The sequence below is a fragment of the Pantherophis guttatus genome, chromosome 8 (assembly GCF_059756535.1).
Source record: "Pantherophis guttatus breed Tessera chromosome 8, ASM5975653v1, whole genome shotgun sequence".
In the NCBI taxonomy this organism is placed as follows: Eukaryota; Metazoa; Chordata; class Lepidosauria; order Squamata; family Colubridae; genus Pantherophis; species Pantherophis guttatus.
Genome location: NC_142070.1, coordinates 38408016 through 38417636, shown reverse-complemented (window position 1 = coordinate 38417636; position 9621 = coordinate 38408016). Strand labels below are relative to the sequence as shown.

At 40.3% G+C, this 9621-nt stretch overlaps 1 protein-coding gene across 4 annotated transcripts in view; it reads left to right on the top strand.

The window, feature by feature from the left end:
• Window positions 1-3575: 3575 nt before the first annotated feature.
• The window catches only part of AFG2A (AAA ATPase AFG2A), a 157706-nt gene continuing 151660 nt past the window's right edge, over window positions 3576-9621 (top strand). For all 4 annotated transcript variants that reach the window (XM_034442841.3, XM_034442839.3, XM_087874603.1 and 1 more), the window contains exons 1-3: window positions 3576-4237; window positions 7039-7163; window positions 7299-7456. In XM_034442841.3, coding sequence (XP_034298732.2) covers window positions 4105-4237; window positions 7039-7163; window positions 7299-7456 — 416 coding nt within the window. In that variant the 5' untranslated portion in view covers window positions 3576-4104. The remainder of the gene's footprint in view (window positions 4238-7038; window positions 7164-7298; window positions 7457-9621) is intronic.

Genomic DNA, 9621 nt, shown 5'->3' with positions numbered 1-9621 from the left:
CGTAGAGTTACTCACAGGCTGGACTTCCGTGCGGCTGCTCCAGTTGGAGAAGTTGGCTCAGTCAAGGCTTTTCTTACAGTTCCAATTTTCTTTCCACTCTGTACAGTGGAGAAGATTGTAATATACTCTGTCTGGACACGAGATGGGCAGCCCTATACATTTAATGAATACATTTCACAGTAAAATAAATTATAATATTAAACTTCGGTGTTGAGTTCCTGATCTCTGAAATCTGAGATGCATCAGATTTAGGTTCCAACATTTTCCAGTCTAGGAATTCTGGGAATTGAAGTCCAACACTTCTAGGCAGTGCCAGACTAAAAAAATGGTATTTGTTGTGGCACTAGATCTTAGATCTTAGTCTTAGTCACCTTAGTCTTAGATCTTACAATATTTTTTTACTTCCTTCAAAACTTCTATATATATATATTTATTTATATAGTGTTTGTTTATGATGGGAACATGAGGGAAGTAAACATATGGCAGTGGCCTTATAACTGGATTCCAGTTCAGCTATCCAAGAGATCACCTCTGGGATTGCTTCATATGCATCTTTTAGAGAACCAGAGAACACACATTGTGGGCAATCTTACACAATTAGAATTAGAATAACAGAGTTGGAAGGGACCTTGGAGGTCTTCTAGCCCAACCACCTGCTTAGGTAGGAAACACTATGTCATTTCAGACAAATGGTTATCCAATCTCTTCTTAAAAACTTCCAGTGTTGGAACATTTAAAACTTCTCAAGGCAAGTTATTCCACTGATTAATTGTCCTGTCAGAATTTTCCTCCTAGTTCTAGGTTGCTTCTCTCCTTGATTAGTTTTTTCACCCATTGCTTCTTGTCCTGCCTTCAAGTGCTTTGGAGAATAGCTTGACTCCCTCTTCTTTGTGGCAGCCCTGAGATATTGGAACACTGCTATCATGTCACCTCTAGTCCTTCTTTTAACCAAACTAGACATATCCAGTTCAAGCAACCATTGTTTTTATGTTTTAGCCTCCAGTCCCCTAATCATCTTTGTTGTTCTTCTCTGCGCTCTTTCTAGAGTCTCCACATCTTTTTTACACCATGGTGACCAAAACTGGATGCAGTATTCCAAGTGTGGCCTTACCAAGGCATTATAAAATGGTATTAACACTTCACGTGATCTTGATTCTATTCCTCCGTTTATGCAGCCTAGAACTGTATTGGCTTTTTTGGCAGCTGCTGCACACTGCTGGCTTGTATTTAAATGGTTGTCCACTAGGACTCCAAGATTCCTCTCACAGTTACTACTATTGAGCAAGGTACCACATATACTGTACCTGTGCATTTTGTTTTTCTTGCATAAATGTAGAACCTTACTTTTTTCACCATTGAATTTCATTTTGTTAGATAGCGCACAATGTTCAAGTCTGTCAAGATCCTTCTGTATCTTAAGCCTATCTTCTGGAGTGTTGGCTATTCTGGAGTGTTGGCTACAATATGTTTAAAAGTTTGCATATTAGCACCACACTCGCAACAAGGGGAATCTTTGCATCCCCAATGATAGTAGGACGGAGGCACATCTTCCAGTATCGCACCTAATTCTGTTCAATTTTGACCAGAGTGAAGCAGGTCAAAACCAGATGAGGGATAATAATGGTGAGGCCACAAGAAGGTACTTTAGATCAGTGGTCCCCAACCCCCGGTCCGCGGACCGGTGCCGGGCCGTGGAGTACCTGGCACCGGGCCGCGCAGCGGCCGGGGGACATGAACGCTGCAGCGCAAAGGCTCCTGGGCCGTGCGCAATGGGCCGTGCGCAAAAGCTCCTGGGCCGTGCCCCCACCCCTGCGCGCGCTCAGCGGGCCGCAGCGATAAAAAGGTTGGGGACCACTGCTTTAGATCATTCCTCTGTCCAAGCATTCTCGGGCTTAAACTGGTAGATGTTAAAGTGAATAGCTGTTTTCCAAGCTGGCCTAGGGGATTTTAATCTTGTGATGGATTGCATATTGTCCTGGTAAATAGGGAGCCTTGTTGTTCAGCATCCTTGATCCTAGCCAAATGACAGCTTGTGTTTTAATGCAGGCCAGTACGAAATTGATAAGTACTGGTAACCAGTGCACAGGAGAGGGATGCAATGTGTCAGAAATGATATGCATTGTCTGGTGGAATTGGATACCAATCATTTGGGTATGAGTGGTGTTAAGCCACACACTGGCACAATATTCAGCTGCAGAATAAACCAAAGCCAAGGCTATTGTTTGTAGGATGTTCTTCTATATATTGATATTGCCAGAATATATATCGATATTTATAGAAAATATATTGATATTGCCAGAGTCTGTATTTGAAAATAATCTATTACAAATAGGATAATCAGTTGTACTTTTAAATTTGTGCACTTTCCCTTTAACACAGACAGAATGAAAATATGTGTGGCTCAGAGTTAACTGCTGTGTCAGGTTTCGTTGTTATCTCCTTGCTGCTCTGAGCTGCAATGTTTGAAGACGTTTCATTACTTGACTCGGTAATATCATCAGTGTAATTAGGTAATGAAACGTCACCAAACAAACAGCAGCTCAGAGAGCACCAAGGACTCCACACATGACGGAAATTTTGTACTATGATGCCTGTTTTATATAATTCTAACAAACAATATAATAGCAATGAACAGACTGAAAAAAAGAAGTGAACCTAAAACAAATGCTTCAGAACTAGGGGTGAAATTCAGTAGGTTCTGACAGGTTCTGGAGAACTGGTAGCGGAAATTTGGAGTAGTTCGGAGAACCGGCAAATACCACCTCTGGCTGGCCCCAAAATGGGGTGGGAATGGAGATTTTGCAATATCCTTCCCCCAGGAGTTGGGAGGGAATGGGGATTTTTGCAGTATCCTTCCCCTGCTACACCTACCAAGCCACGCCCACAGAACTGGTAGTAAAAAATTTTGAATTTCACCACTGCTCAGAACGTTAATGAAATTTATCAGAATCGAATTCTGGGGAAATATTTGGGTTAAATTAATTTTGAGTAAATATTTAATATTGAGGCTGTGATTTAACATCCGCTAATCTGAAATTCGTTTCAGATTGAGTGTACAGCATATGATTACACTCTAAAACTTAATCTAATACTAATAAGGTTAAGATTAATTAGAAACAAATGCCACAAAGAACAGGGAAGCTAATCATTTCCTTTAATACGCTGAGTTTAAGATTTTATCACCCGCAGCTAATCTTATTTAAAGTAATATCTTCTGCCTGGGGTAGCCGAATAAACAGTTTAATCAGGAAGTGACCAAACGAAAAAAACAGCATTGCAATCATCCCCCTATTGCAGGGGTGGGCAATTATGGCCCTTTTATGACTTGTGGACTTCAACTTCCAGAATTCCTGAGCCAGCCATGTTAGCTCAGGAATTCTGGGAATTGAAGTCCACAAATCATAAAAGGGCCATAGTTGCCCACCTCTGCCCTCTTGGGCAAAATAAAGCCAAGGCTCTGTGGGACGCTGCATTTCGGAAAGACTTCCGGCATTACATTGAACATAGCCAGCTGTGGGTTATCCATAGAGATAGATTTTTCTAGAACAACATCCGTTCCCTGCTACCGAGCATCCAGTAGACTCAAAAAAAATGGAAGAGTGATATTCGGTGTAGCTTCCTAAAAAATAAAAGAAAATCACATTAGCATTCGAATTTCTTTTACGGTTGTGATCAGGAACATTTGACTTTTTAAAAACGCCTCCAGGAGACCGAGCGGCGTTTTTGAGCGCTTGAAGCTTACTTTAATAAACCGCCTAGGCCAGGGGTCTTTACTTTAATAAACCGCCTAGGCCAGGGGTCTCCAATCTTTAATAAACCGCCTAGGCCAGGGGTCTCCAATCTTGGCCGCTTTAAGACTTGTGGACTTCAACTCCCAGAAGTCCTCAGCCAGCAAAGCTGGCTGAGGACTTCTGGGAGTTGAAGTCCACAAGTCTTAAAGCGGCCAAGATTGGAGACCCCTGGCCTAGGCGGTCTTGAATCGATGATTCTCTAACTCTTTAATATCTCTTCGAGCGAATGTTGTGTTCCGGGGAAGAAGCCGGGCTCGTGGTCCAGATACGATTAAAGCGGCGCTGCCTCCGCCTTCTTCGCTGAAGTCTTGCAATGTCCTCTTCCAGCAAGAGGAAAAGCAAGAAACGGCCTCCTTGGGGTCAGGACTCGGCTCTCGACGAACGAGACGCAGCCCCAGAACCCCTCGGGTGGCTGAGTTTGTCGGTCGCAGACTTTTTGGACAAGGGTAGGCTAGGATGCTGGTAACGTGCGCGGGTTCGCGGGGATGGTTCATGCTCTCAACAAGCCTGTAAGGTAGGCTAGGTTGGGAAAGCATCGAGGAATCTTAAGCACCGTTTAAGGACGGTCCCTCTGGTTGTTGCGACAGAAACACGTGGCTCTTGCAAGATTCTTGCAGCAGTTATAGCCTCACTCCCATCACATAATAGATGTTATATCTGTGATATACGGAAATATACCGAGTAGTTCATTCCCTGAACGGAGAATGAGTTGGGGCTCAAAATTCTGGCAATCTCCATCCAAATGAAACACTTATTATATTTATATTATATTTATATTTTATTGAATTTCTATACCGCCCTACTCCCGAAGGACTCAGGGCAGTGCACAGCCATGAAATAAAACACATAGATATACAAAATTTAAAATCGAATAAAATGAATTAAATAAATTTGGCTGAATTAATCCCATAATTTAAAATACCCATATTTTAAAATACAATAAAAAATTTAAAATTTACACTTAAAAGGGAGAAGATTTAGGCGAGGCCAGCTTGATGAAATAGCAGCGTCTTCAGCTCGCGGCGGAAGGTGCGCAGGTCCTGAATCCTCCGTATCTCTGGGGGGAGCTCATTCCAGATCGTCGGTGCCCCCACAGAGAAGGCTCTCCCCCTAGGGGCCGACAGCCGACATTGTTTGGCCGACGGCACCTGGAGGAGCCCCTCTCTGTGGGAGCGTACTGGTCGGTGGGAGGCTATTGATGGTAGTAGACGGTCCCGTAAGTAACCAGGTCCTAAGCCATGGAGCGCTTTAAAGGTGGTAACCAGAACCTTGAAGCGCACCCGGAAGACCACCTGGAGCCAGTGCAGCTTGCGCGGGAGAGGTATTACATGGGAGCTCCACGTTGCTCCCATAACCACCCGCGCGGCAGAGGCTCCCAGTTGTTGTTTGCATGTTTGCGATCATCCTTTTTCTTTTGCAATGCTTAATATAAAACTGTTATTTTTTAAATCTCTGTGTTGAACGTTGCAGGTAGCTGGAACTGCATGAGATGGAATGCAATTTAATTTGTTGAGGTATAAATTTTAGGACTCATCCTCACTACCTGTTGGGAAAGCCCAAATTGCTTTGCTAGAGATCCTCAGAATGCTGTATTCAACTCATCCCCAGTTCAGTTCAGGATTTACAGTAGCTTAAAGTTGTAATTAGCTGCTCCAGTTTTAAATAGTTGTTATCATTTTTTCCAAAACAGGGCATGCCATATGAATTTTCTGTAATTTCACAGTTAATATAAATCTTAAGATGCATATGTAAATTACGTTATATTACGATGAAAAGTAAAGGAAGACTCAATCTAACCTGTATAGAAAAATAACACTGTCTGGCTGATTGTACTGTATTGTATTATAATAAATTTCAATAATTTTTTTTTTTTTTTTAAAAAGGAATGTCACAGTTGGGGGCTAGGATATGCCAAATTCCTTTTTGCCTGCTTAGGTTGTTTCAAGCATCTCTCCTACCTTTCCTTCCAGTTGTTGGGTACTACTCTGTATGGTGATTTTGACTTGAAATGCTTGGTGACAAGGTCCCTGGCTTCAACATAATATACCTGCCTTCATAATAGTGATCTTTTGGAAGACACCAGATCTGTCTTTAAAAGAGGGGAAAAGAGTTGGATTCTACACCAGTGTGCTCTTGTTGCCTAATGAATACATTATGGGTTTTCAACTGCTGGTAGCTCAAGTAAACTCATGCAGCTATACTTTTTATAGTTATTCATTTGAGGCTTGATGCAGTTCTTTTTCTTACTACTCTGCCATCTAGTGTCCTTCCATGGACCATTTTGGGTGTCTTAACTTTGCAACATTTAACCAATTTGGGATATGTTGGATTTGGAATGAAATTAACAAGAATTCTGCCACTTCTCGTTGACTACTCTAGTGTTCACAAGTTCTTTGGAGGCAGATAGAGCATTGTAATTATGTTGGTTGAGTTGTGTTACAATGAATAAACATACATCACATTTCTCATTAATTCTATTCAAAGTTAATTGCATTATAATGGCTAAGTATTTGCATGATAGCCATGGTTTGGAAGTTGTTCCTCAGTGATCCCTCAATACAGGTTGTCCTCAGCCTACAATAGTTCATTTAGTGAACTATTTGAAGTTACAATGGCACTGAAAAAAAAATGACTTATGACCATTTGACATGACATTCTCATGGTCACATGATCAAAATTCAGACGTCTGGCAACTGACTCATATTTATGAAGGTTGCAGTGTCCTGGGACCATGTGATAACCTTTTGCAACCTTCTGACAAGCAATGGGAAAGCCATATTCACTTAATAACCATGTTACTAACTTAACTGCTGTTATTCACTTAATAACTGTGGCAAGAAAGGTCATAAAATGGGACAAAAGTCACTTAATAAATGTCACACTTAGCAATGGAAATTTTGGATTCATTTACGGTCATAAGTCAAGGACTACCTGTAATGTAAAATGCAGAAATATAATGAATGGGCAGAGCCTCTTTTCGCCTTGAACTTTAATATTTTCAGGGCAGCATAAAATAGAACTTTAGTAGAACAACACAGGCAAGGTTTGTTGAACATCAGAATGTTGTTGTTCTTGCAAGAGTTAATTGAATGGTCCAAATGGTTTATGTTCTAAATCAAAGATATCATATTGCATATCATGTTCTGTTCTTATATTGACTTTAAAATAATCTGCACTTTATTCTTAAAGATTTTAGATCAACCAATGATAAGTACATGTATCATTGTATTTTTCTCTTTAATTTTAGAAGATGATAAAGTCCCCAAAATATACAGAGGATCTTTTGTGCAGTTGGCACTTAACAACATGAAGCTAGGAAATATTTGCATAGGGCGTCCAGTGCTACTTACCAGTAAAAACTCTAAGCAAGAGGTAGTTTCCTTATCAATTCTATATGTATTTGTACATGCAGGGTGTTTGTTTATGTAATGTTGTATTTTATTTTTCATGAAAGGGTTAACACTAGATGGATTATTTTATAGCTATATTTTCTATTGTTTTGGTTAGGTTTGCACAGCATGGCCTGTTGCAGGCTTCCCTGGTAAAAAAATTGGCTTAAGTGCAATTACACAGAAGAACCTGAAAGTGGTACCTGGTGATACGGTCTTTGTCCAGCCTGTGACTGGTGCTGTAATTCAGGCAGAGGAAGTGGAAGTAAAGCTGGGGTATGTTGATATCCTTGCATTTTACATTATTACCTATGTTCAGATTTCCAATTTATTGTGACTTTGAGTGAATTTTGTGATGAAAGAGTTTCATGTGATCATAATGAAATTTATTTTAAAGACCTTAGTTTTCATCATATTTAAAACTGGCATTGCATGTCAGGACATTTGCACTGCTTCATATTTGAGTTCTGGAAGAAAACATTTGTAGTGTGTGGAGAGCACAACTGTAGCACTTTAAAGCAGTTCGCCTTTTCTTAAGATCCCATGGCAGATATGAAGAGCAAGTATATTTGTGCTGTGCACCTTCTCTCTTATTCCCCAAAATATCTTTGTAACTCAAATCTGAATTGCTGAATAAATGAAGTACATTATATGTAGTGTATTTCTGTAAAGGGTAATTCCCTTCAGGAAGCTTAGATTACAAACACTTTGCTCTTAAATAGCAATAGCACTTAGATTTATATACCACTTTACAGTACTTTACAGCCCTCTCTAAGTGGTTTACAGGGTCATCTTATTGCCCCCAACATCTGAGTCCTCATTTTACCAACCTTGGAAGGATAGAAGGCTGAATCAACCTTGAGCCTGAGTCAACCTTTAGCCTGGTGACTTCTGGTTGACGTCGTGGTGGGGACGACTGGAACATAACGGAGGTCTGCTGGGCTCCGTGAAATGCAGCCGGCAACTGCTTTCCGGGAGACCCTATGGCAGAGGTCTTCAAACTTGTCAGCTTTAAGACTTGTGGACTTCAACTCCCAGAATTCTCCAGCCAGCTATGCTGGAATTCTGCGAGTTGAAGTCCACAAGTCTTAAAGCTGACAAGTTTGAAGACCTCTGCCCTATGGGTTCTAGCCGCCCTGGAGGGGTGATGGAGAAAGGAGAGGCACTTTGTTGATCACAAAATCACAATTTCCTCACTGAACTGAAGAAAGCTCTCCCGAACTGCAGCAGGGACAAAGGCCATCTTGGTCTGTCACAAGCTGGAACAACCAGGACACTAAGATCTTGTGCTGGAGCGATGCGTGGACACAGCAGTGAAACTGGGTGAGATAACTTCCAACTTTTCACCCAAAGATTTAACCCAAGTTAAAAATTTAAAAAACAATTTCCAAATAGTAAGAAAGCGGCAATTGGATTTATGAAGAAGGATTAAAGATTAAAAATTAAAGAGAAAGACTAAAGATTAAAGATTCAGATACAAAAGCAATATTTAAGGTATGTTTTAAAACACAGAAAGCCTGGAAAAAGTCAAACAACATTGTGAAAAGTGATTATTAGGAGAAATTGCTTTTCTAATCTCTATTTTCAAACCCCCTCCTCCCCCAATGGCTGACAGTTAGCTGTTTTGACTTTTACACTCTGCTGAATGCTGGAATTAGGAGCAGGAGAGCCATCTACTGGCCGAAGACGATTACTGCAACGTTTGAAATTTGAAAGTGATGAAAGGAGAGAAAGCAAACAATACCTGGAAGGCTATTTGACCTTGACTTTATTTTAGAAGGCAATTTGGAGGCTTGGAAATATCTACTGAGTTATTTGAAGATTCTTAAAGCAACTGAACTATAAATACCAAAACTTTATTGAACTGTTCATTGAAAGATGGATTTGAAAGATTTGATCCTGGATGGTTTCTTAATTTCTCTCATTGTGTAAAATCCTTGTATATTTTTTTCTCTTGTATCTTTGGTTTTCATCTTTAGATTAATCTCCCCAGATAATGCTTCCAAAATTCTCTTGAGAAATTTCTAGCCCTTAATGGCATATCCCAAGATGGAAACATTATATAAAAGTAATCTGGTTGTAGCAGGGGCTGTCTTGGTAAGAAAATAACCAGATAACCAATAAGTGAAACATCTACTGGTCTTCTTGGATTGTCAGAAAAAGAAGCATTAATATAAGAATATTGACAAAATTTGTATTGCTGATTTCAAATTGGCTGGACATTTACCCAGAACTGCTATTGTACATAATTGGTAGGTAGGTAGGTAGATAAACTTTGTGTTTAGTGCACTCCCTACTGATGTTAGCTTAACAATTTCTGTTATACAAAATATTTTTAAGGCTTGGACTTAAGATTCTATGCATTGAATTGGCAGAGACTGCATAGCAGTAGTTTCTATGAGCCCATGTAGTAATGCCAAGAACCAGTATAACAAATTTCT